Source organism: Nuphar pumila, chromosome 17 (genome assembly GCF_984573655.1).
Source record: "Nuphar pumila chromosome 17, dmNupPumi1.hap1.1, whole genome shotgun sequence".
NCBI lineage: Eukaryota > Viridiplantae > Streptophyta > Magnoliopsida > Nymphaeales > Nymphaeaceae > Nuphar > Nuphar pumila.
Genome location: NC_143265.1, coordinates 6510986 through 6538637, shown reverse-complemented (window position 1 = coordinate 6538637; position 27652 = coordinate 6510986). Strand labels below are relative to the sequence as shown.

The 27652-nt window shown below is 44.2% G+C and overlaps 3 protein-coding genes across 4 annotated transcripts; 1 reads left to right on the top strand and 2 right to left on the bottom strand.

Annotated features, from left to right (window-relative positions):
• Positions 1-2136: 2136 nt before the first annotated feature.
• On the bottom strand, positions 2137-2666 carry LOC149811472 (uncharacterized). The gene is made up of 2 exons (XM_089993889.1): positions 2478-2666; positions 2137-2376 (listed from the first exon to the last, which is right to left on the bottom strand). Exons 1-2 carry the CDS (start codon positions 2664-2666, stop codon positions 2137-2139), a joined length of 429 nt encoding a protein of 142 aa, XP_089850015.1.
• A 434-nt stretch (positions 2667-3100) lies between these two features.
• On the top strand, positions 3101-4357 carry LOC149811471 (F-box/kelch-repeat protein At5g15710-like). The gene is made up of 2 exons (XM_089993888.1): positions 3101-3134; positions 3234-4357. The coding sequence occupies exons 1-2, from the start codon at positions 3101-3103 to the stop codon at positions 4355-4357; spliced, it is 1158 nt and encodes a 385-aa protein (XP_089850014.1).
• Positions 4358-7244: 2887 nt separating this feature from the next.
• On the bottom strand, positions 7245-26948 carry LOC149811470 (exocyst complex component EXO70A1-like). Of its 2 annotated transcripts, none has more exons than XM_089993706.1 (2): positions 24797-26948; positions 7245-7721 (listed from the first exon to the last, which is right to left on the bottom strand). In XM_089993706.1, the coding sequence occupies exon 1, from the start codon at positions 26796-26798 to the stop codon at positions 24828-24830; it is 1971 nt and encodes a 656-aa protein (XP_089849832.1). In that variant the 5' UTR covers positions 26799-26948; the 3' UTR covers positions 7245-7721; positions 24797-24827. The 2 variants fall into 2 exon arrangements, with proteins under 2 accessions (XP_089849832.1, XP_089849833.1); XM_089993707.1 differs by lacking the exon at positions 7245-7721 and adding an exon at positions 20536-20905.
• Between the last annotated feature and the right edge of the window lie 704 nt (positions 26949-27652).

Below are 27652 nucleotides of genomic sequence, written 5' to 3'. Positions count from 1 at the left end.
GAAGTTTCTTTTAGAGAATGAGTCTTGTCAAAAGAAGAATTTTATATTTTATGATAGGTTGATTAGATAGGACTCTATCTTAGGCTTCACATCTATGAATAGAGAGGTCTCGGATTCTCATTTATGCATTATAGAATAAGAAATTGAAGTTTTTCAATCTCTCTCTCTCTTTGGATGTCTTTTTTCTCTTTTTCTCATGTTTTGATTCACGTAAGGTCTGGTCTATCTAGGCTGGTCTTTCAATTCTTCTAAGGAGTCAAGCCCTTCTCGTACTCATATCTTCACTGTGGAGTGATTTCTACCTTAAAATTTGATTTAGAAGTTGTGTTTCTACATATTTCGAGTATTTATACCACTCTATAGACCTTTATTATATTTTAAGACTAGTCTCTAACCTTTTACTCAAGACTCTTAAACCATTTAGGATCGAAAACACCAAAACTGCACTTCTCTGATTCAGAAAATTTGTTTAGGTCGTGTAGTTTAGTATGTTCCACCTCATCGGCCTTTTTCACGACCCTACCTTATATCCCTAAGCCCTAGAATATATAACAAACCCTAACTCATGTCCTTAAGTAATCCAAGAACTCCTGAACCAAGTTCTTTCAGATTTGAACTATAATCTTTAGCATAACGCACAGGACTCAATCCTGCATAAACCTAAAAACCTAAAAATTGATAAACCTTAAAATTAGCCTAATTTTCGAAAATCACCCAACTCAAACCATAAATTTTTTTGTTCTAAAATTTGGGCCAAAGTTTTTTTTAAGATATCTAGTTTTAACCTTTCAAAAGTCATGATTTTATCGTATCTTAGTTTTGAGATATCTATTTTACAAATAGGGTGTGTCTATCACCAAACCCATTCTCACCCTATCATATCATGTTTGTCTGTCTTATTTCAGAAATCATTCCTATGTCACTCTAAAATTTGATATGTACCTTCTTTAAAGTATCAAAAATATTTTTTCAAATTTGAGATTTTTTCTACATGGTTTGATGTACTAATTTTTTTTATCAAAAGCTATTAGAATCAACCAATCATAATTTTGACTTTAACTAAACCTAGACCTAATTGAATACACCTAAGCTCACCTAAAAAGCAACACAAGGTTATGTGACTCCCTATTGTGTGTGCAGGGTAAGTTTCTTGTGGCAGCATTCGCTGCATTGCGCGTGTGGTGACAGGCGCTGTGGCATATATAATAGAATATATGTGAAAACATAAGCAAGTTAAAACACCTGTAAATATCACGTTAAAATGAGAAAAAATATCAGGTGCAATCACATTGCATATTTCAAATGTGCTGATGTACTTCAGCACCCACCATCTGCTGTTGACCCCACAGCTGACAGGATTGTATGAGAAAGATGGAGGGTGCTCAGGTGCAGCCGCATATAGAAAATGTGCAATGTGATTGCACCTGATCCAACATCGTTAAAATGTGACAAAATCACATTACTTTTAAATTGACATGTTAAAAAACATTGTGATTTTTTTAAAAACATTGTGATTTTTTCACGGAGTTTATCTCTTTGTGAAAGTATGCAACAAAAAATCGCGATATTTTTCCTGGCTATATTTGTTAAACGCTTAGTTGGAGAGAGAGAGAGAGAGAGAGAGAGAGAGACAGTGGGTGTTAAGGTATGGCTTGATCCAGTATAGGGGAACTGTATCCATTTCCACTGCTCCAACCCACAGTTTTCATGGACCAAATCCACAACGGGATATGAACTGATATTAAATCCACTTGTATGACCTGATCCACAAATATGGAGAACTATATCCATTTCCACCCCTTCAATTAGGGGTGGCAAAATCTGACCCGACCTGCCAACCCTCTTCTTAGCAGGGTTAGGGTTTGACTTAAACGGGTTCGTGTCGTAAACAGGTCAACCCGTCTAACCCGTTTATTAAACGGGTCGTGTTCATGTTAGGGGTATGCCAACCCGCCAACCCGTTTGACCCGTTTAATAAACGGGTTAGGCGGGCGGGTCAACCCGTCAACCCGCAACATGAGTCCTGCCAAATACATGAACAAGAATCTTATTATGGTAATCGGGTCCCATCACCAATACCGGCAGGTTCCTGAGCGAGATTTCGGCCGGTGATAGCCCCACCGGAACCCTAATCCCTCACCCGAAGCTGACAACGGCGTGATTCTTCACCCAAAAGGCGCTCATCGTGCGGATCTCGACACCAGAGAATAGGTCGTTGATCACGCCGGCAAACGATCCCGATGCCACCGTCGATCCATCACGCTGCTCGGCCACGACCACCCCTCCGTTCTCGCATAACCCTAGCTGGAGACGATCAGCCGATCCTCCGCCGTCGTTCTCCTCCAAGAGGCCATTTACCTCCAAACCCTTGCCCGTCTTCCGGTCAAAGAAGGCACCAGGATCATCAGAGAATCCAATCGACGACGATCTGGCCGTCTTCTTGATGGAGAAATCGCCGGCCTGGGGCTGAACCAGACAAAGAACTTGGGGTCGCGGCCGTCACGGAGGAGGTCGAACTCGGCACTCATGGAGAGCAGGGAGGCAACGGGGGAGCCGAAGGGGGTGATGCCGGTCTTGACGATGAGGCGGAAGGCGTTGGAGGGGTCGTTGGGGCGGTACGAGAGGCAAACGGAGGGATCGGAGTCGAAGGCGGTTGCGAGGCTCATGCAGAGCTCGACGACGGAATCTTCGGCCGAGACCTGTTTATTAAACGGGTTAACCGTGTCGGGTCGGGTTACTCATTTAATAAATGAGTCGTGTTCGTGTTTGCCACATCCGACCCATTTAATAAACGGGTCATGTTCGTGTTGAGGTATGCTGACCCGCGAACCCAACCCGCCAATCCGCCGACCCAACCCGATTGCCACCCCTAGCTTCAATCCACAGTTATCATATGGACCAAATCCACAACGTGGATACGGACTGACCCCCAAAATACACTTGTATCGCCTGATCCAGTGTAGCGGAACTGTATCCATTTCCACTGCTCCTCCACTTTTTTATGGATCAAAGCCACGACGTGACCCCAAATCCACCTGACCCGTTTTAGCGTCCAATCTCTCTCTCTCTCTCTCTGTCTGTCTGTGTGTGTGTTAGAGCAATGGAAATGGAAACCCTGGACTTCTTCTCCTCCGGCGAAGAAGAAGAAGAGGAAGAGGAAGAGGAAGAGAAAAAAGAAGCAGAAGAAGGCGGAGGAACAGGAGGATCCGGCGTATCTTCTGGAGATTCGCCAGAGATCATCCCGGAGGTGTGGCGGGGCCTCCCCCGTGACGTCCTCCACCGGCTGCTCCGCCACCTTCCTCTCCTCTCCCTCCTCCGCTCCCGCTCAGTCTGCCGCGAGTGGAACCACCTCCTCTCCTCCCATCCCTTCCTCCTCTCCCGCTCCCTCCTCCCCTCCCCTCCTCCCGACGACCTTTGCCTCGCCCTCTTCTCCCCCTCACGCCCCTCCCCTTCCTTCTCCTTTCTCAGCCCCTCCTCCGCCCTCTGGTCCACCATCCACCTCTCCTCCTTCCTCCCCTTCCCCGCCCTCCACGTGCTCTCCTCCTCCCCCTCCGGCCTCCTTTGCCTCCGCGCCACCATCGACTCCTCCCTCCGCCTCCTCATCTGCAACCCCGTCACCCGCTCCCTGCGCGTCCTCCCCCCTCTCATCCGCCGCCGCCTCGTCCCCGTTGTCGCCCTCGTCCCCAACCCCTCCCCCTTCTTCTCCGTGGTGGTCGCCGGCGACGACTACTCCCCCATCGGCCCCTCCGTCGACGACCTCACCTCCGAGGTCTACGACTCCGCCTCCGATAGATGGTCCCTCTCCGGGCCGATCCCCCGGGGCGCCGAGCTCGAATTCGGCACCGTCGTCCTCGATTCGGATCTCTACGTTCCGACGTGCCGTCCGCCAGAGGGCGTGCTCTGCTTCAATCTCCGGGAGGGGGTCTGGAGCAGGGTAAGGGCGGAGATGCCGCCGGGTGTCGTGTGCCCCAGGTTTGCCGAGAGCGCAGGGAGGATGTTCATGGTGGGAGGGGTCGGGAACGATGATGGCCGGATTGTGGGTGTCAGGGTTTGGGCGCTCTGCGGCGGGGATAGGTTGTGGAGGAGGTTCGCAAAGATGAAGAAGGCGGTTTTCGAGCGGTTTTTTGGCGGGAAAGACAGCATTGTGGAGCTGAATTTCAGGGCAGTGGGGCACGGAAAGATGATTTGCTTGATCATCTATGAGAGGGTTGAGATTCTGGCCATGGATGTCAAGACCAGGAAGTGGGTTTGCTTGCCGGGACATCCCTCATCTGGTATCGGGCCGAGTTCTTCTTCGGCGGGCGTTGAATTCTTCGGCTGTCCATTTAGTCCGAGCTTGCAAACCATCATCGATTGAATCAGTTTTGTTGGTTCCTTCATTCTTCCACTCGTTTTTTCCTCCTGCAGTTTGCACCCGCCAGGTGAAAATTTACTGCATTTTTTCCCTCTTCTTGTTTTTCTGAATTATGTAATTGTTTGTTGTACACAGATTTAGACAACACTAGTCTGGAATCAGATTGTTCTCTTTTTTCATCTTTTTTCTTTTCCCAGGGAGAATTTCTAATCTCTGTTTTGTATTATGCAAAATGGTACCTTTTTTTGTATACTTTGTTGATATGATGAGCTGAAGATGTTTCATACACCATTGTGCTCTTTTCTTTGAGTGGCTTCTGCGAGCATGATGAAAATGACACTTGCTTTTTCAGTTTACTTTAGAATGTCTTTTTTTCCCTGTAATTCAGAATTGATTAAGATTTCCAAAATGTGCACAGAAAATGCTAATGCATCAGAAGCAAACAAAGTATCAAATAGGTAGAGCCATTTGAATTCATGAAGTTGCTTAAAAAAGAGAGAAATTGCTTTTTATTTCCAATGCTTCTGTTTTCAAAAAGAATGTTTGCTAAATATGTCCAGCAAATGTGGGCATGGTTATCTTTATGTGATTGTGTCAACAATGGAGAGACTGTGATCTATTCATCAAATAAGAGGAAATAAAAAACTAAAACATATAGAATCTTCTTTAGCTGTTCAATGGGTACTTTTTTTATAGTTTTCTCTTTTTATTTTGGGATAGTTCAATGAGAGTTTTTTTTTCTAGAAAAATAATTTGAAACTCGTATTGGTTGATCAAGCGTGTGTGTAACGCTTGTGATATTTTTTTTCATGTATAGAGCAATGCTTGAACATGAAACCCCATCAATCCTCTCCAGCACGTTATCTAAAACCATTTTCTCTCAGTATCACCATATTCATCTTATTGAGAGCTTTGCTATGTAGCCAAGTTGTCTGGCCCTCTGGATGAAGAATTAATGAGGGTGCAATGATGAGCAGTTTATCTTCTTATGAGATCCCATAGGTTTTGTTGTCAGAGGATGATGCCATCTTTTTCACTCAATTTGATTGTGCGGCAACTGGTTGGGCTTCGCCCAGTGAAGAATCAGATTCCCTGTTAGATTGTTATGTAGCAATTGATGTTTCTTTGTTTTTTCTTCTATTCTCACGCGTGACACATAATAAGAGAGTTCATGAGATTAATTATCTTTTGACTAAGGGCATGTTTGGTTGAGTCTCATGAGATTTGGACTCTCATGCAAATGAGAATCAATCACATTTGCATTGGTTAAATGAAGATCAGAAAATGAGTTGTGAGAAATGGAATCTCATTTGCCTTTACAAATGAGAGTTGCTTTCTCATTTAAATGAGAATCAGAACCGCAACAAGCCTCATGTGATTCTGATTCATATGACTTCAAATCAAAATTTTGGAATCACGTGTGGCCCAGCAAACCAAACTTACCCTAAGTCTATTTAACTATGTTTTTCAAAGATAAAAAGAGAAAAAGGGGTAAAGACTGTGCGGCCGTAGGCCATAACTGCCCTTTAGGTTCAAAGGGGACTTGAGTTCAAGTCTTCAACATATCTTGGGATAGTAATGATACAATCTCCACTAGAGTAGATGAGAATGATGGTCTTTGAGGGACCCCTTAAAGCGGTTACTCTTGTTTGTGAATGTTAGTCTGTTTTTCAATAAATCAAGGATATCATTAAGTGAGAGATAACGTGTGTATAACCTATGTTGCGTGGACACTGACACCACCATTGGTGTCGGACATGACGAGCCTTAAAAGTTTAGATATGTGGATGCCGTGTGTGTTTGTGTGTGTGTGGTGGTTAATGATAGGGTTAGGGTGCACGTATACTCATCTAGTAGAGACCATAACTTCTCTTTCTGTTCCAGTTGTTTTGATGATTAAACCTTAGAAAAATTATCTGCATTCATTGCTTAGTAGAAATGAGTTTTAGATCATATGATTGTGACATATATATAGGTTTTTAAGAGCTTCAAAAACTCAATGGCCTGGTTCATGACTTGAATATATGGTGTACCGAACTTTCATGACTTGAATAATCATATTTTGGCATCCAAAAAACATGATCCAGGTTATGATCTCTAACAAATAGACTATGCTAAACACATGTTTGGGTCCAGATGCAACTTACATCCATGATTTCCAGCTAGGTGGGTGTATGTGCACCTGGTTCACCATATTGTTACTGATATATAGTTGAGAACTAGTGAAATATGAAATGTACAATAGACAAATACTCTTTTATTTGTGTAACTTCTTCATCGATCTTTGATGATTCATATGAACACAATTACAAAAGATCATCAAGATCATAGAAAATCATGACATATTTGAGGAGGGCAAATCCTTGGGTTCTTTTAGCTTTATACTTTGACATTTTGATAAGAAAATCTGGGTTTTTTAAAGAAATTGATAGAATTTTTGTATGTTTTGATTGAAAAAATCAATTATGATTTTAGAAATATGAAATTAAAATTCTGAACATTTTGGTTTTAAAACCCAAGGCTTTAAATGATTGAAAAACACAAGAAAATTGCTGTGTTTGGTGGTAATTCTTTGGAAATGGAATATTCCCATACTTTTTTGGTCATATGCAATAGTGTTCACATTATATGCAGTGCCGCCGCCAGCCACCCATCTTGTCATTTTCTCGAGATGGGTGTGGTATCCATCTCGAGCAATGTTGAGATGGGTGGCTGTCAGCGGCCCTGCATCATGTAGCGTCACTGCATAAAAATGCCATCTATGCAATATGTATTCACATTATATGCAGCGGCTCCGCATGATGCATCCTCACCGTCCACAATGTACACAAGGAGTCCTTGTGGATGAATCTATGGACGGTCAAGATGTCAAATCGCTTGACAGTTCACCTGATCTGCTCTCGTGGAACTTTATTGATCTCACCAGTCACAGGAGAGTGAAAATTTTAGTGTTTTACTTGCAGTTTTCACTGAAACCTGGTCCACCGTACAAAAATGCATAGTTTAGGGTACCATCAAGGTCTTTCCCATCATAGCAGCTGGGGTTGATTGCAGCTTAAAGATTCTGCGGATCTTGAAGAGTTGTGCTCATCCACAACAACCTTAATGTTATTAAAATAGCTTGATCTTCCAAATCCTTCATATGTTATTAAAATGGCTTGATCTTCCAAATCCTTCGTATGAAAATGGAAATTGGCCACAACTCATACCAGTGGATGTGTGCCTTCCATTTTCTTGTTTTGTGATCTCTCTCTCCTCCCCAATGTACAGTATTTGCATTAACTGCAAGATCGGTAAAAATCGTCTTTGGCCAATACCTCACCAATTCGTCTTCATATAGCAACCACCAATTTCCATTAGCCTCATCCTGCAAAATAGAAAGAAATAATTACAAGTTAAATAACATTCATTATCTCATGTGCTAAATGGTGCAAGGGCCAAGCTGGGATGCACCAGTTCAAGACCGAACCGTCGTAGGTCCTCAACAGGGCACGCTTCGGATCAGTGCCCTCTTGGTACAAAAGGGGAGCCCCGGCCTCGCTGGAGAAAACCTCCCTTGGGAGCAATGTTCGCAAACAGGATTTAAAAGGAGAAGTTACCAGAGCATGGCTGATTTGTGCGATGCGGCGCGAGGCGTGAAGGCGTGTGGTACAAGGCATGATGCTCTTGTTGATGCTGAACTGGCGACGTGTGTAGGCACACGGCACAGGGGCGAGTGGGGTGCACGACGCAAGGGGTCTTGCACAGTCGGCCTGCGCATGAAGTGCTCAGCAGCAGGATGGCCATGCGTCAAGTGCACGGCGTTGAGGCGCGTGGGGTGCACGTTGTGCGGTTGGGGTGGCCGTGCATGAAGGTGCGGGGTGGAGCTGCGGTGCGCAAGGACGTCGATTGCCGCAAGAGAGGGAGGCCACGCATTGAGAAGCGCAGCGCTGGGGCGATGGGATGCTGGTGCGGAGGCAAGGTGGGGGTGCTTAGCAGAACGTGCAAGGTGCACGGGTGGCAAGGGGAAGGCTCACTGTCGTGAGCAGATGCGGGAAGCAAACCGCGATGTCTGTGGGGGCACCAAGGGGCTATATGCACAGGGAGTGCAGGGGAAGTGCATTGGGGCACGTGGAGAGGTGCAGGTTAAGGGAGGACCTGCGTGAAGCAGGAACTAAGTGATGATGCAGGGATGGCTTGCATCCACGGGAGGCTGGGAGAACCACGCCCAAGCCAAGGGACTTTCAGCCGGTCTTGCGGAGCACGGCTGATCTGTGCGATGTGGCGCGAGGCGTGAAGGCGCGTGGTACAAGGCACAATGCTCTTGCTGGTGTTAAACTTGCAGTGTGCATAGGCACGCAGCGTTGAGGCACAGGGGCGAGTGGGGTGCGCGACGCAAGGGGTCTTGCACAGTCGGCCTGCACGTGGAGTGCGCGGCAGCAGGATGGCCGTGCGTGAAGCGCGCGACATTGAGGTGCGCGGGGTGCGTGTTGTGCGGCTGGGGTGGCCGTGCGTGAAGCGCACAACCTTGAGGCATGCGGGTGGAGTTGCGGTGCGCGCGAGCGTCGACTGCAGCAAGAGAGGGAGGTCACGCGTTGAGAAGCATGACGTTGGGGTGATGGGATGCTGGTGCGGAGGCAAGGCTAGGGTGCTTAGCAGAACGCGCAAGACACGCGGGTGGCAAGGGGAAGGCTCACGGCCGTGAGCAGATGCAGGAAGCAAACCGCGATGTCTACGGGGCACCAAGGGGCTTTGCACAGGGAGTGCAGGGGAGGTGCGCTGGGGCGCGTGGAGAGGTGCGGGTTAAGGGAGGACCTGCGTGAAGCAGGAACTAAGTGATGATGCAGGGATGGCTTGCGTCCACAGGAGGCTGGGAGAACCACGCCCAAGCCAAGGGACTTTCAGCCGGTCTTGCTGTGAAGGGGATGCCGACCCAAGGGAGGAGGCCGGAGAAGAAGACGAGACCGGTAGGTCCGGCAAGGGGGAGCAGAGAGGGGCGAGAGAGAAAGAGAAGGAGAGCCAATGATAGAAAGTGAACTCAATTCATTTCATTCATAATCCAGAAAAGCGCTACACTAAGGGGGCTTTATAGGCCCTACAATGGAGTGATCCCAACAGGCGGGGCACACTCTACAAAAAGGACAAAAAGAAAAATGGCTTCCTGACAAGCCCGTGCCAGATTGTGCGCTAGGTTGGCCACGACCTCTACGATGCGCCTGTCGCAGGGTGGTGGTTGTACCAACGGCTGGGCATAGCCTCCCGCCACGCCTAGAAGCTTTCAGAGTATCAAAAGGATGGGTGTGGCCTCCTGCCACGCCGGGAACCAGTTCTGCATTGTGTGGGCTCGTAACAACCCACCATGCTTCCGTCGTGGCTTGCCCTCAAGACAAGAATCCTGGGTAGTCTCGTCGAAGCTCATTTTTGCAGGCCCACTATCCTTCGTTGAAGTTCTGGTTCAGCTGCCCTTTATCGTAGACCTGCCTCATCCGGTGTTGTGCTTCTGTGACATTGGCCCTGAGGATGACTCGTATTTCATCACGTGTCTGGGGCTCTCGGCCTACTTCTAATGAGGGGTTGTACTTTAAGATCCCTTCGGAACGGGGCCGCTCCCCATGTTTGGAGGAATCCAGTGATCTTGGGACCGGGAGGAGGGTAATTCGCGGGGCTCTTCGATCTCTGTTGAAACATCTGCCAAGCTTTCCAATGACCTTGCTAAGTCTGGTGGAACTCTTTTCCTTGGTCGTGCTCAGGGATCGGGCAGTGAGAAGGTACGTTGAGTGGCTGCCGCATAATAATTGCAGTGCTATTGTGGACTTAATGGCAGTAGCTGTCGGGGCCTTGCCCCCCGTCAAATTAATTTTCTTTCCTTTATTTTTTAATGTCATCTTCATGGAGGAGAAATCCCAAACAACTTGCCCGAGTCCTTTTAACCACTGCATCTCTAAAACTACGTCCGCTCTTCTTATAGGGATCACATAGAGGTTCACTACTAACCCACTATCTTGCAGTCTTAGTGGCACATCGGCGCAGAACTTTTCGCATTTGAGGTGAGAGCCGTCTCCCACCATCACATCGAATGCCGGGTGTTCCTTGAACTTGTAACCCAACGACAACACTAGATCTTTTTAATCATTCTTGGAAAGCAACTAACCAAGCTTGCCTAAGTGCATTGAACATCTTTTTTTCAGTTCTACCAAAGGCCCACGCCATGCGTGACACCACTGCTTTGTGCACTCATCAAGTTGTGCACACCTGCTGCTGGCCTGTGCACATACGGGCAGGCCCAATTCGGGTCTGCTTGCTACGGGGCTGGCCCGTCCCATGCACGCCATGGACAGCCAATTCATCGCTCATAGGACAATTCCATTGCATGCGTCCAAGCATCCGTTGTTGCTTCTGTGCTATACCATGTCCCTGCACATGCCACATCCCTTGCACAGCCCAGTGCCGAACTCAAGCACAAGCCAAGGATTGTATGTCTGTCAAAGTAGAACACAACAGTTTTACCAACGGGGGCTCCTCTTATTTGGCACCTCACCTTGTGCTGGGACGTTGCATGTTTGAATCCCAATGGTATGGTTGTATAACTGATAGGGGTCCTCCAGCTTTCTTTGTCGAAAAAAAAAAACACAACAGTTTTCCAAATTGACTGCTCCAAGCTGCAAAAACTAAATAAGTGATTCTTTTGCCCGGTTACTTGCTAACGTTCAGCCCAGAGGTTGAAGACTGTTTTGGTTCAAGAGTCTGTCACTCCAACCAAATCGCAACGTGATCACAGCACGAGGAACATGTGGGCACCAAACAAGGTTGTCGATGGGAAGGGCAGTACCCCCTAGCTGGGATGAACTCCCACACAGCTCTAGACGAGAATTCAGTCATCAAGCCGCAACAAATTGTCTCCACCACCAAGTCTTTGAGGGACGTTTGTAATCAAATCACTTTTTTTTTAGGGTTAGGCAGGCCCCTACCACTACCAGTTATAAAACTATACCATTGAGATTTGAACTTGCAACGTCCCAACACAAAGTGGCGTGCACTAGCTGCTCCTACCAGACAAGCGGAGCCCGTTGGTTTGTAACCGGATCACCTATCTATGGGAACTCCAGCAGCAAAGGAAATTGTGTAGCTGCCAGAAAGAGATTGCACACGACCACATCCTGTAACTCCACCATGTCCTGTACTTTGATACCCCGAAGAGACAGGACCTCCTCCTTAGACAAGGATCAATCCAATACGTCGATTAAGTCAAATGGACCCACCTAATGATCAAACCAGAAGTCAACCGTTGCACCATCTCACATTTTTCTTAATAATCCTCATGCTCACAGCAATCCCTTTCCACCCCCAAGAAGCGCCACTAAATCTACCCTCATCTCCTGTAACAGGATTAAGGCCCGCTCATGGGGGTGGCAGATTTAGCCATATTGAGATCCTTCACAGGTAAGCATGCATCCTTCCAAGATAATAAAAAGAGAATGCAGTTTCGAATCAGTTCCGGCCCGGAGAAAATTACTTGAGGCGTTCTATTTTACATTGAACCTTCTTCGGGATTTTGAAGCTCATCATCCAATAAATTGGAAAGGAACATAGACAATAGTTTCCAACCACCAAGCCTAACGAATTGATGTGGGTGGATTAATCGACGAGTAAGTCTTTTCATGCCAATTAGAAAGAGATATGGTGAAAGAGGGTCACCCTCTGTCAAAGCAAAGATACAACAAAACACAAGACTACGTAGTTCGGCATTAAGCCTACATCCACCGTAAATTCTCTCAGACTGTAGGGTCACGTTTATTACTGTACCATGAATCATTTAAATATACATGGAGAGATACAGATCTGCTATATCCAAAAAGGTTATGAAGGGAGGAAAATCAGGAAGTAAAACAACCTCATCCTTTGGAGTTTCCAAAGGATGAGAGAAACGGTTAAAGGAAAAAACGGAAGACACCACTGTCGACACCTAAGTCGATTTTGGTTGTTATCCTCTCAAACGACTTCCTAAAATATCTCATAATACTCCCCCTCAAATTGGGCGGCAAATGTCGGTTTGCCCCAATTTGTCAATATTTTTCTGGTGCTTTTCACGAGCCAATACCTTGGTAAACACGTCTACCACTTGATTTTCACTTTGAACATAGGGGGTTTGAATTTCATGGTTTTGAATCTTTTCCCGAAAAAAATGACAATCAATTTCTATATGCTTTGTACACTCATGAAAGACTGGATTAGCTCCGATATATATGGTGGCTTGATTATCGCAGGATAGCTCCATTGGCGGTTTGACTTTGATTCCCATGTTTTCCAAGAGAGATCTGATCCATATTAGCTCACACGCACATAGGGCCATAGCCCTATACTCTGCTTCTGCGCTTGATTGCGCAACAACATGTTATTTTTTGCTTCTCCATCTGACAAAATTTCCTCCTATCGTGACACATAGACCTAAGGTGGATCTTCGATCATTGGGATCACATGTCCAGTCCAAATCGGCATAACCAACGATTTCAAGGGACTGATTCCTTTTTAGCAGTATGCCACTATCAGGGGTTCCCTTGATATATTTCAAAATTCTTTGAGCAACTTCAAGATGTGAAGTATATGGTTCGTGCATAAATTGGCTGATAACATTGATTGCATAGGTGATATCAGGCCTAGTAACAGTCAAGTAGATGAGACATCCTACTAGCCTTTGGAAGTTGGCTTTGTCTTGTATAGGTTGTCCTTCATCTTTTCGGATCTTGTGATTTTGATCCATTGGCACATCAACTGGCTTACTTCCCATCATGTTGGTCTCCTTTAGAAGGTCGAGAGCATACTTTCTTTGACATATGAATATCCCTTCTTTGGAGTGAGTTGCCTCAATCTCGAGAAAGTAACAGAGCTTGCCCAAGCCTTGACATGTTTCATTAAGCATTCATCATCTCCTGTAAGAATGATATCATCAACATACACAAGCAAAATGGTAATCCCTATTTTTTTGTGTGCTATGAAAATGGAGTAATCTGCAGTGCTTCTCTCAAAACCAATTTCTTGAAGAGCTTTACTAAGTTTAGAAAACCATGCATAGGGACTTTTTTAATCTACACACCATACCTTTTTCTTCCTCATTCCCTGGTGGGAGTTCCATATATACTTCTTCCTCTAATTTTCCATGCAAAAACGTATTCTTGACATCAAGTTGGTATGTTGGCCAATTTTTGTTAGTAGCAACAGACAAGAAAACTCTTATAGAATTCATCTTAACAATCGGGGCAAATGTTTCATTATAGTTTATGCCTTCGACCTGTGTGTACCCTTTAGCCACGAATCTGGCTTTATATCGCACAACAGTTTTGTCACTGTGATACTTGATTTTATAAACCCATCGACACCCGACAAGTTTTTTCCTTCAGGAAGGCAAACAACTTCCCAAGTTTGGTTCTTTTCTAGAGCCTCAAGTTCTTCAGCCATGGCCTTTTTCCAATGGGGGTCATCTTTTGCCTCTTGATACAAATTTGGTTCATGGAGGGAGTAGATACGACTAAGCATAGCAATATATTTTTATGGTAGATGATTGAAAGACAAGTAATTTTCTATGGGGTATGGGCTTAAATCAAACACATGATAGGTGTACAAATCTCTAAGTCGTGTAGACGGTATGCAGACTCGGCTGGAGCGCCTGAGTTTATTGGACAACTGGGATGATTGGTTAGTCTCCTCATTAGCAGTGTTGAGGTTGTCACTAGTCGACACATTATCTTGAACTGGAGGCTCGGTCGGTATGTTTCCTTGGATTGGTATGCTGGCTGGCTTGATGGGAACGTCATCAAGGGGTTGGACGTTTGGTAAGGTGGCCTGAGGGTATGGGTGTCTATATTCCCCCTCACCAAAACCCGCATCAAAGTAAGCTTCTTTCTCAAAAAAAGTGCACATCACGAGAGACATAGACTTTTGAGGCTTTAGGGTCAAAGCGTTTGTAGCCTTTCTTTATGTTGGAATATCCTAAAAAGATGCATTTCATGGCTCATTTTTCAAACTTGTTTCGAAGTCTATTTTGAACATGAACATAACACTTGCAACCAAAAACACACATATCAGACATGGATGATTGCTTACTCAAGAGCACTTCGACTGAAATCTGATTCTTAATGATGCTACTCTGGAGGCAGTTTATAATATAACAGGCAGTAGCAATGGCCTCATTCCAATAGTTGGTCAGTACCTACATGTGAAACATGAGAGCACGAGCAACATTCAAGAGATGCATGTTTTTTTGTTCAGCAATCTCATTCTGTTGTGGAGTATCAACACATGATTTTTGAGAGAAAATGCCATGGCTTTCCATAAATTCTGTCATTATAGTGTTGATATACTCTCTGCCATTATCCGAATGAAGTTTCTTATTTTTGACCCCATATTGAACTTCTACCATCTTATAAAAGGTTTGAAAAACTTTAAAAACTTCTTTTTTTCTTTTGAGAAAATAAATCCAAGTAGCCCGAGATTTGTCATCAATAAATGTGATATAGTATTTGTATCCCACGTACGAGTCTATAGGAGTCGGCCCCCAAACATAAATATGAACAAGATCAAAGCACTTATCACTTACAGTTTCAGAATTCTGAAAAGGAAGTCTAGTAGATTTAGCAAATTCACATGCATCACAGGCATGTAGCATAACAGGTAAAGATGGAAAAATATTATGCATGATACGACTAGAAGGATGTCCTAGTCTAGAGTGCCAAAGGTCGGTGATGGTATCCTTAGGCTGTTGAGCAACCATTCCTTTCATCGGGGTGTCAAGAATGTAGAGGCCATCATGGATATGTCCTCTACCAATCTCCTTCTTCATCACATCCTGAAAAATAACTTCTTTAGCAGAAAATATGGCAATGCAATTTAATTCTTCAGTGATCTTGTTGATAGACAATAGACTTGAGGAAAGATCAGGAACAAATAAAACTTCGGATGGTTGCTTATTAAAAAAAAGGGAGGTTTCGACTCCTTGAACCTAAATTGATCTTCCATCGGTGATATATACGGATTTGCCAGTATGAGTCTGAATGTCAGTGATATAATCACTTTTTCCAGTCATGTGATTTATGGCCCCAATGTCCACAATCCATCCTTGATTCAATTTACTAGAGAAGTAGGCAATATGATTACCTGTGAGATTGTTGGATTCCTGAGTTTCTGATTCTTGAGTACTTGCAAGATTGGCCTTGCTCATGTGTTGAAAAAACTTCGCAAGTTTAGCCATACCCATGGTTTGAGCTGCCTCTTTTTTTGAACTGGCATGCCTATTAGGTCTCCCTGTACTCGGCTTCCCTGTAAGCTCCCAGCAACGGTCACGTGTGTGACCTAATTCCTTACAGTATATGCATCTTAGCCAATTTTTCTTTGGCTTATCACTGTTTTTCTCTTTCTTCTCATGAATCTCAACAAATTGCTTTTGTTCAGGGACCACATTGGCTTGGAATGCCATTTTCTCTTGATCATTATTGTTGATCTTAGCTTTGGTTAGCATGACCTTCCTCCGAGCCTCTTCTCGTTGGATAATGGAGCAGGCGGTGTTAAATGATGGAAGAGGATTTGTCATAAGAATTTGACTCTGAATGGCATCATAATCCTCTTTGAGACCCGCAAGTAGGCCAAACACCTTGTCTTCGTCCACTCGTTGTCTCGATACACTGGGATCATGGGTGAACGGCCTCAGTTGTGACAATTCATCCCATAATCCTCTGAGAGTACCTAAGTACTCATGAAACAGTTTATCCTTCCAACGAAGAAAAGAAATATCTCTCTGGATCTGATAGATCTGTGCCAAGTGATTTTTCTCACCATATACTTCTTGAAGGGTTTCCCAAATTTGTCAAGCAGTTTCAAGGAAAAGAAAACTTTCAGCAATATGTGGATCCATTGAGTTGAGTAACCAGGACATCACAAGGTGATTTTTGGACTCCCACTCCTCATACTTAGGGTCGTCTGAATCAGGGGTTTGTATTTTGCCATTAACATATCCCAACTTAGACTTGCCGCTAAGGAACAATGTTGCAGCCTTAGACCATGCAACGTAGTTCGACACATTCAGCAAAACAACGGTTACCTTAAGCATTGGGTTTTGCTATGCAACAAACATCTTGGCAACAGACTCGAATCTTGCAAAATCCGTAGTAGCCCGAGATGAGTTGTTGAGTTGGGATCCTTGAGAGCTCTCCTCTGAAACGTTGGTCATGACGAAGATGAAGGCAGTCACACGAGCTCTGATACCATGTTAAAGCAAATATACAACAGAACATAAGATTACGTGGTTCGGCATTAAGCCTACATCCACGGTAAATCCTCTTAGACTGTAGGGTCATGTTTATTACTGCACCATGACTCATTCAAATATACATGGAGAGATACAAATCTACGATATCCAAAAGGATATGAAGGGAGGAAATCAGGAAGTAAAACAACCTCATCCTTTGGAGTTTCTCCTTTGGAGTTTCTAAAGGATGAGAGAAACAGTTAAAAAAAATGGAAAACACCAATGTGGACACCTAAATCAATTTTGGTTGTTATCCTCTCAAATGACTTCCTAAAATATCTCATAATACCCTCTAATGCTCCAAAACACCTCACTAGGTTCACCATTAACCATCACGACAAATGATGCAGTGGAAACATAAGCCATAATATGATCAATCCACTTCTGGCTAAACCCGAAGAAGTCCAAAGAGCTTCTAAGAAATCTCCAGTCAATCTTGTCATAAGCTTTGGCAAGGTCTGTCTTGAATAAAATCGTCCTCTTATGACTGGCCTCCAAAGAGTGCACCATCTCATGTGCAATCAAAATACTCTCTTGAATCGATCGTGCTTTAAGAAAAGCTCATTGATTTTCAGAAATTATCCTCGGAATGATGCCCCACATCCGGTTCACCATGACCTTAGTAATATTCTTGTAAAAATTACATAATTATTAGCAAGCCAGATCGAGTTTAAGCTCAGCTAGACATGAACCGAGCCTGAGCTAGGTCCTATGGTAAATGAATTGAGTCTGAGCATACGGTGTTTGGTTCATTCAGCTGATTTATCAACCCTACTTTTCAAGGCAGTAAAGACCACACGAGTATGATACCAGGGTGCAAGCGTCGAACTGAGTAAACAGAGAATAGTGATTTACAACAAAGATAATGGTGGCAGCGTCGAACTGAGTAGACAGAGAGTAACAATTTACAATAGTGATTAAATCAGAGAGTAGCGATTTACAGTAGAAATCAGATCAGAGAATAATAATTTATAGTAAAAATCATATCAGAGAGTAGTGATTTATAGTAGAGATGAGAACTAAGAACAACGATTTACAATAAAAATTATATCAGAAAGTAGTGATTTATAGTAGAAATCAGATCAGAGAATAGCGATTTATAGTAAAAAACATATCAGAGAGTAGCGATTTACAGTAGAAATCACATCAGAGAGTAACGATTTACAATAGAGATCAGATCAGAGAGTAGTGATTTACAGTAGAAATAACATCAGAGAGTAGCGATTTATAGTAGAAATCATATCAGAGAGCAACAATTTACAACAGAGATCAGATCAGAGAGTAGCAATTTACAGTAGAAATCCTATCAGAGAGTAGCGATTTACAGCAAAGATCGAATCTGATTTTTACTGTAAATCGCTACTCTCTGATCTGATTTCTACTGTAAATCGTTACTCTCTGATCTAATCTCTACTGTAAATCATTACTCTGTGCTCTGATTTCTACTGTAAATTGCTACTCTCTGATGTGATTTCTGCTGTAAATCGCTACTCTCTGATATGATTTCTATTGTAAATCGTTACTCTTTGATCTGATCTCTGCTATAAATTGATGTTCTTTGTCTACTCAGTTGATGCCACCACCATTATCTCTGTTGTAAATCGTTATTCTCTATCTATTAAGTTCGATGCTTGTACCCTGATATCATGATGAATAATAGACAAAATATTGATTTCTCTGGTAGTTCAAATATTTCTCACGAGCAGACGATGACAAAGGATGCTCTGTCGGCAATAGACGATGACAAAATATGCTCCAACAGCAGCAGGCGATGGCAAATGGTGCTCTGGCGATAGCAAACGATGACAAAGGGTGCTTCAATGACAGCAGACGACGGCAAAGGGTGTAGCGTCAGAGGTAGCTCATGTTACAGCAGATGGTGTATTGTCAAAGGGTGATCTGTTGGCAGCATAGGAGTTTACTGCTTAGGGCAAAAATAAAACATTTGGACTTTTTGAAGAGTTAAGATCATCCTCCATTTTCTAGATAGAGGACATTTTTGTCTTTTTCTCAAATCATTGTTTCATGATGAGAATGGCGAGAAAGGGTACTTAAGTCTTTGCAACCGCACCGGACTCCGACACTAAGTGATGTCGATGCACATGAGGATATGAACCCCACGTGCTTATATATGTGGCCCTCATTCGGACCCCCGAACACGCATTGTAGCAAACCCTGCGTCTTCGGAGGAGAAGACACAACACCCTCCCTTTCTGAAGCCACATGTCCTTTCCCTTGCAGGAGTTCTTTCTTTTCCCATGACTCAAGTCGACTTTCTGGGGTGAGGGGTAAGCCACAGTTTTATACCATCAAAGAAGCAACCATAGGTTGGCAGGCTTAGTCCAATGCAGTCAGGTCTCTAATTCTGGGGGTGGTTTCTCCGTCATTAAAAAAAATACTTGTGACCTCACCAATTTTACCCTCAGCTAGTGACTTGCTATCCTTTCTTCTTTTGTGCTGGACTTGACTAAATTTTTTGGTGGCATAAGTAGGTCAATCCAGGCTGCATAATTCCATGGGCCAAAAGGAATGAAACCTTCCTAGAAGCTTCACCTGAGGTGCTTGATTGATTGCCGTGAAGGATATTTTCTATTTCTGGCATTTTTTTGAAAGGCAAGCTGGGGTTAAACAACGATACCATTGGGATTTGAACTTGCAACGTCTAACACATGGTGACGTGGTAGCCAGAGATGTTGCACATCCTGAATCCAAGGGGGAGTTTGCAACCTTGGACGCGGGGACTTTTTGTGCTGGGACACATGTTTTGCAAACGTGAGACTTCCTGTTGATGGGAACTGCTTTGTCCCAAAGCGGGTTTTGTCTATGTTTCGAACACCTCCTAGCTGTTTCGGGCTATTTTGGTGGAAGATGTTTCGGTATAGAGAATTATGTGGTTGGATGCTGGATCTAGGGGTGGCCATCGGTCAATGGGTCAGGTTTGGCCCAGGCCCAGACCCAACCTATACCAAACCCTATAGGGTCAGGGTTTAGTGATAAATAAGGTCCGATTAAAATCTGAGTCGGGCCTAAAGGGCTCAATTAATATAGAGCCAGATAAGGTTTATAAAATTTCATACCAAACACAGGCTCGACCTGAGTTCCGACTAAGATCCACAATTTTCAATGTAAAAAAGATAAAAATATTATTTTACCTGGTAGGGTCCAGGTCTATTTCATGTAATCCTTATAGGATCTGGGTATGGTTTTAATATGGTGGGTTAGATCGAACCCAAGATAAGACCCGGAAACATCATCTCAAATCTGGTCTGAGTTTGGTTTCACGTGAGTCCGAACCAAACCTGACCCATTGACACCCCTAAGGATGAGGCTCAACAAGCCCAACCCATTAATTGGATCAGGCCTAAAGGGCCCAGCCTGAGCCCACATAAGCCCGTGTATAATTGAGTCAGACCTATCGGGCTGAGCTGACGGTGAAAATATCAGGTGCAATATGATTATATAAATATTTGTGCATTAAGCACCTGATCACCCTCCATCTTGGGGTTGTGGGGCCAAGGCCTGATGGAGGGCGATCAAGTGCTTAATGTACAAATTTTGTTGCATGTGATTGTACCAGATCCGGACTCAAGCCAGCCCGATGGCCACCCCTAACTGGATCCCTAGTGATACCCGTGACATGATCTGGTCTCACTGGCTGATCACCAAATCCAGTTGTGTCGTTTCAACTCTGATTTGAGAATCTGAGGTCAAGATCCAAGAAAGGAAGCCTAATTTTGCTTGACAACAGAAACCAAATAAGCATGTAAAATCAAGCCTGATAAAGGCAACGAGACATTTGAATTGGCAAGAGAGACCAACTCAACCTCAAATCCTGATTGATTGATCAATGTGGAAAAAAAAAAAAACTGTGGGCTACTTTAAAAAAATCCTCACATAAGCCAAAAAAAAAACGCCAAAAGAAAAGCAACATGCAAGAAAGACAGAAAGTTCATCGCAGCTTTACTGTTGTTGGAATACTGCAATCGATCTAGTACAACTGGCACTTGGCAGCATCCCAATTGAAAAAGAATTGACGTTTATGCTGTTACTTCGAGTCCCCATAGGACTATATTGAAATGCCAGTATCACGGACTTTCTGTACTTCCTTTTGTGTTCAATTCCTTTCCTTGTTCTCCAAGGCTGAAGGACGACACTCAAACATTCACATGGGGACCTTCATGCATCTCTTTTGTCCCTTTCATTTCACCACACGATGAGTGAGTCGCTACATGCAAACAAGGTACAGAGCTAGGGTGGAGCCTTACAGGCTGTGAATGCTGACGCCAAAAAAAAGTGAGAGAGGACAAAAAATATCAGAGTTCTTTTAGTGCAGCGGGACACCACAGTAGCATCTTGATCAATTGTAATTTGTTAGATAGTAGCAATAGTAGACAGACTGGCTTCCATCACACAAATGCAGAAAATTGTTCATTTCTGTGACCAAATGCAATCAAAAGTAGGATCTGTATCGACTTTGTGTGACTGTTGTGATTTTTCCATTTATCACTCCAGAACATTCTGATTATTTCATTACTTTATTGTTTCGTGACACACGGGGAAATGTTCGAGATCTTTGCCTTGTCCAAGACTGTCCTTTTCTTCCAACCCACGCTACTGAGTACTGACAAAAGCAACATCAAGTTCAACACAGAAACAATCAAGACCTCCAGCATCTACTGTGGTGTACTCAACAAACATAACTTTTGGTGGTAGTCTTGATTTACATAAATCCAGTCTCCAAAAGTGAAAAACTAAACTTTGGCCATGTTAATCATTTTCATGTGTTACTCTACACTCAACTACATGGATCGTGAGCTATTGATTTTTCACTATCTTGAAAATTAAAACTTCTTGGTGCATTGAAGATGATTAAAACCACTAACGTGGTAAATAAATCATGTCAAACATATCTATATGGTTAGGTCCAATATTTGGTGGATATGCAAACAAAAGTGTGTACCACATCTCTCTCTCTCTCTCTCTCTCTCTCTCTCTCTCTCTCTCTCTCTCTCTCTCTCTCTCTCTCCACATCTCTCTCTCTCTCTCTCTCTCTCTCTCTCTCTCTTAGTTGCAATTACAGATTTAGGCAGGGATACCTGAAGATTTGTAAATGACCAAGATGGTTTGCCTTAATTCTGTAGTATCTAAAAGAACCAATTAGTAGGCCGTCATGGTTGGAAAAAGTGGCTAAACCAAACATGATATATGGGTCCCCCCCCCCTCTCCGTAAATCAATCCTGATAGCAACTACTGAAAGCATTACCAGATATGAAAAGACAGTTTTAGTTCCCAATAATCCGAAACAGGAAACCCTGCTCTAATAAAAATAACACCTGGGTTGGGGGTGAGGGGTGAGGGGGGGACAAAGAATGTAAGCACAGCCAAGCAGCATCCAAATCTGTCTTCTAGAATACAGTTCATCACCACTAGATAACCAACTTTCTGGTATTTCAGTGCCCAACAGCCCAAACATCTGTTTCGAGAATTTCCTCCAAAGTAATGATATTTGCATTGGGAACACAGGTGCTTGATGTCCAGTTTTGATTATCATGGGCCAAGCCCTCAATTGGTAAACCATCACCATGCCTAGCGGCTAGATTTAATGACTTCAAACCATTTGAAATATATCGGCATGGTTGGCAATGAGGCCAGCTGCAAGCAATGGTTTAGTACTTTGCATGTGCAGTACAAGCAGAAGTGATGAATTGTGAGCAGAATCATTCTGTCAATCAGAAATTGGGGGAAACATACCAAAAGTTGTGTTATGTCCTATTGCATTGGCAGGTAATTAGATGATGGCTTATAGGTGCAACACTGTACAGACTGTCCATGTGCATGTTGTTCTGGGAGCAACATCTCTTTGTTTCTTCGAAGTAAGCACGCACACACAAGAGACCAAGATACTTTGCAAGCAAGCAGTCTCAAATCCATTTGCATCCTAACATGTCCGCATGTAAGCTGTTGCAACTCCAAATTTTCTGTCACCAGAACTGCAAAGCCTCTCCAACCATGCCCATCCACACAGGATCTCCTGCTACTCCTTGATAAAAATCTTTCCCAAACAAAATACTTTATAAATAGCCTAGATGTTTGAGTAAAAGGAATTCCTGGTTATGTCAAGGAATAAGCAACAAATGAGGGTAGGCAGCTCGGTATCACAGATCTTTTGGGATGCTTAGATTTTACGTATAAAACATTGAAATCTCCATCAAGTAGGATTTCTTATGATGTCCTATCCAATCCTTAACACGAACCAACCAAGTTTTTGACATCATACCAACACAACCCAACAACATGCCTTTTCTTTTATCCTGAAGAAGAAGAACCTGGCTCCAGGGATGCCTGCAACAATCTGGGACGACACTCGTACCAATACGACCCAGTCATCTGATTTATGACTGTTTTCAAGGCATCCAAGAACCCCTAGGAATCACTTGATCCATGTGACCTGGGTCCCCCAACAAGTTGCACCAAACTGGCAAGCTGCCTTAAATTCTAAGTTTTAGTGGTAACAAGCTTTAAGACCATCTTTCTTGCTCAAAATGTTAAAGCGGTCTGACACGCACCAGATTCTTGGTTCTCTATATAATTCAGATTTTAAGATTTCCTACTAACATTTATTAGCATATAGCTATGAAAATTCCTAGATGAACGTTTGAAGAATTTTTCAGTTCTTGTATCAGTTTTGTGGGATCCTTTTCATTTTTCTGGTTACCCATTCAGTTACCAATAAACTTTTCCAGCAAGATATACTTTCTCTATGAATTAGAAGCGCACAATGCTAACATTATCTTTTATATTTCTCGATTATACAGACAAAAGTAATGCATCCTTCTTGTTTCTCACTGTGCAAAGGGGTTTTATTGTTTTTTGCGCTAAAAAGCAAACTGTCAAGCTGATAGTGCCAATCCTTGGCGTAAATCGGCATTGCTCTAAAAAATAATGTGATAAACATCTATTTGTGGTTTTTCTCATTTCTTTTTCCCAGCATGTGATGTCAGCAGGCAGCATAATTGACCTTCTTCCTAGCACATTAGGATACATTAAACATCTTGCAACAATGTGGCTCCAACGAAAATCCAGGGACTTCACAGCATCTCTAGAGTGAAGGGTGTAAAAAATGGATGGGCTGCATTGGAGACTTGAAAGTAAACAAGAAAAGGACGAGAAGGGAAAAGTGTTGCTGAGTCACGAGGAAGTAGGTAGTTTTGATAGGAAAAGTTAATAGGGCTGACATGCAAGAGGTTTATGCAAAGAATAATCAAGAAGCAAAATTGAATGGGCCATAGACGATCTAATACTATGAAAAAGAGGAAGATACTAGGCACATGTTAATCCACAACAGATACGCAACCCTTGTATATTGTTGAAGGTATGCAAAGCATTTTTATCACCCTTAGGAATTGAAATATATGACTACCTGCAATAATAGCATTCGGAAGAGTTTTGATGCCATATAATTTCTGGTGTTGGGTGTCCAAGGTTTTCCGTAAGGATCCATACAAACTTCTATTTCCTTCTGAGATCTCCCTCAAAAAACTTCATCAATGATACTTTTACAACTTATTCCATTACTCAAAGCTTCTAAGTTGCACCCTATGCAAAGGATAGCATTAGAACAGTATTGACAAAAAAGGGATGATGGTATCATGCATGTAACTATCCCAACTTAAGTAGTACAATAGAATAGGCCAGCTCTTCCACAATGGGCTACACTATCAGCTGTCTACAATCACATGAAATTTCCAAGTAAAAGTTACTTTCTCAAGAACTGGAAGAGGTTAAGAAACAAACAAGAATCTTATCAAGGATGTGTGTTCCTTTCATAGGAAAATTTTGAGACATCTTCATTGAATAACTAAGCAGACATAACAGCATAAACATGGGTTATTAAGTTCATATCAGGCTCCATGTGAGAGCACAAGATTATTGAACCCAACAATCCAATATACAGAGAAAGAAATCACGAACATATGTACACTCCTAAAACGGTACAACAACAGGCACCAAGATAGCATGAGACTACAACCACATATGAAAAACTAAAAAACTGATAAAAGCTACAATCGCTGGTGTGCAATTGTATCATCATACAACAGAGAACCTTGAGCATATTCTCCGAGTAAAACTCTCAAAACGAACAGAGCAGCTCAAAGAGAAAGAGTTACCAGTTAAATCCAACAACTGGCTTCTTATTCATCACGAGCTCAGCTTCCTCCGTGGGTGACTCAATGTTCCAGGCACCCCTTCAAATAAATCCAGCACATAGATCTCCAAATCCTCTGGTGTATACTTTATATACTTATCTGCATGCCTCACGCTCTCCAAATGACTCCTGAACCTCCCCATGAACGATCTGTATGCCGGAATAACCTTCTCCGAGATCGATAAGCGGAGCTCCTCCCTAAGCTGCAGGTCTGGCACATTCCAAGCCGTCTGGTTCCTGTAGATTTCTTCAAACCCCATATTGAAACTCTTGAATCTTTCCTTCAAAGCCACCTTAGAGACCGAGCCTCCCAAAAACGAACTCCCGGAACCACTCCCAATCCCTTCGTCCTTTAGGCAAGACAGAACCTTATGCCAGGCTGCCCGCAGGTAGCCAGTTGCGTACTGCCTGACCTGCCCCTTCCGTTTCTTCATCCAGTGGTCGCCGAGGAGGGCACTGAGCTCCGAATCCTTAACCCTCTGCACAATGTAGAGAATGTTGTTCATCAAGAATATGTACTGCATTGCCTTGTCTTTGTAAAGCTTCGATTTTTCGTTAACATTCTCCTCGAGCAAGGAGATCAAGGAGAGCAGCCTCCTGCCCATCGGCGATTTGCTCCCCAAATACTTGATCTCCTCGTCCTCCTCCAAAGCATCGACGCTCTCATCCTCCATGAGTGCATTCAGAGTGTCACTGTAATCGACCAGCAACTTCAGATAATTCAAGACGTACCTCACCAGTGGGTGGATTGCCCCTCCCTGGATCGGTGTCCTCGACGTCTCCCTCTGGATTGCGTTATCGAACTCATCGAACGTCCCCTTTACCGCCTCTCCAAGGCACACCAGCAAGCTCCTCGCCTCTTCGACCACAGACTCCCCGTCCTTTCCGGAGAACAGAATCCCTAGATCAGGCAAGGCTTCCGAAAGCGCGTCGTACATGTCCAGGATCCGGAAGAGCTTCTCCGGCGACCTGCGCACGATCGCGACGGCCTCACCAAAGTTTAGGAGCTGCAGCACCGCTCCTTTCGCCGTCTCCACGAAGCAGAGATCTCGGACATCCCCGCCGAGCTCCCCAAAGATCTGATCGCAGAGGTGGTGCTCGCCGGAGATGATGCCGCCGATGACGACCTTTACCGCCTGGATCCACCGCCGAATCTTCCCGTCTAAGGCGTTCCACTCCATTCTCTGCACGTCGTCGATGCTAAGCTTGTCGACGCCCAGGATGGAGAGGCACTCCTCGAGGACGTCACGCCGGATGCTGCTGTAGACCTGACAGCACTCTCCTCCATAGCCCGATCGGATCATCCGATGGGTGATATCCCGGAGATCGGGAATCGCCTCCGGCCGGATCAGTTCCAGAGCGACCAGCCCCTCGTCGGGGACACATTGACCCCGATCAGTTGCATCTCCCTCCTCGCTCCCGCCAAACTCCTGCTCGCCGCCTCCCCCAGAGCACTCCGACCCGGCCTCATCCTCTCGACGGTTTCCGTTGAGCCGATCGGCTTCGAGCGGCACCGTGTTCCGGATTAGGACGTGCCGGAACTCGTCCTCAAGGCGGTCCATGGCGATCTGAAGCACGGATTGCGCCCGCTCGAGGAGCTCGCGCTCGTCGTCGTTCGCGAGGGAGAGCTTCCCCAATCCCTCAGTCAGCCCGGAGACCTCGTCGACGGCGTCGAGGAAGTCCCAGGCCTCGTCGGGGAAATCGCCCCAGAGGGAGGAGCGGCGGCCGAACTCTGAGCTCAGGTCCCACCGCACGACCCTCGCCTCCGCCCCGTCGAGGCGCTCCTCCATCTCTCCGCCACCGCTGCCGCCTCCGACGAGGAGTTCCGTCATGGTGGAGAGGCGGTTGTCGAAGCTCGAGAGGATCATGATCATGTCCTTCGTCACGTTCTTCGTCGTCCCGAGGCTCTTCACGATCTGCTGCGCCGTGGCCATCACCCTCTCGTCCCCTTCCACGGCCGCCATCCCTCCTCCTCCTCAGCAAACCCTAAAACCCCCAAATCACAAACCAAAACCCTAACCCTAATTCTTCGTGCAGGAAGAAGCGAATCGTCTTCCTCCTCTTCTGCTGCGGCTTCTTATTCTTCGTCTTGCTGGGGTTTTGCAATCTCCGCCTTCGCCGCATCGCCTGGACCCAAACGTCTGATTTTCTATGAGTCGTGTGGGTCCCACTAGTCCCCTTTTCCCACCTATCCTTTTTTCCAGAGAAAATATCTGTTTGTTACAACCTAAAAAATTATAACTGAAGCCATAGTAAAAAAAAAAATTTATGAGAACTCAACATATTTGGGCCACCTTTTTTCGTTAGATCTGGTTAGGCTGAACTGTTGAATGTGTTTTGCACACTCTATTTAGTAGGAATCCACTTTCGGATCATGTTTTCTAAATGAAAAATTGTATTTGTATGTACCAGAAAAATATTTGATGCCTTCGTAGCCATTGATTTTGGATTACCAGAAAAAAACCCGTTAGGCTAAAGCTAGGCTCAAACCCAGCCACGGGTCATCCCATGGCCTGACTCGACTCGTGTACCTGGGCCCGGGTTGAAACCCGGCCTGTTACATATGTGAGTTGGGTCTAAGCCCAGCGTGTGAGCTACCGATCCCATCCGATGGACCTAAATTATTTATTAATTTTGTAATAATATAAATTTTTTAAAAATTAATTATTACATCATAACTTGGATAACTATTACTATTTACCTAATTAGTTGCATGAAAACTTACCATTTGTTAATTATTACTATTTACCTAATTAATTATATTAAATAAGAGTTAGGTTTTCATGTTGTATCATTGAAATAAAGAAAACTAAATAGG

Excerpts from the sequence above, each read along its gene's own strand:
- LOC149811470 (XM_089993706.1), bottom strand. The coding sequence starts at position 26,798 with ATGGCGGCCGTGGAAGGGGACGAGAGGGTGATGGCCACGGCGCAGCAG.
- LOC149811472 (XM_089993889.1), bottom strand. The coding sequence starts at position 2,666 with ATGAGCCTCGCAACCGCCTTCGACTCCGATCCCTCCGTTTGCCTCTCG. Across the intron at positions 2,377-2,477 it reads GCCGCGACCCCAAGTTCTTT|ACGGGCAAGGGTTTGGAGGT; the intron begins GTCTGGTTCAGC and ends TTTGACCGGAAG.
- LOC149811471 (XM_089993888.1), top strand. The coding sequence starts at position 3,101 with ATGGAAATGGAAACCCTGGACTTCTTCTCCTCCG. Across the intron at positions 3,135-3,233 it reads CCTGGACTTCTTCTCCTCCG|AGATCATCCCGGAGGTGTGG; the intron begins GCGAAGAAGAAG and ends GAGATTCGCCAG.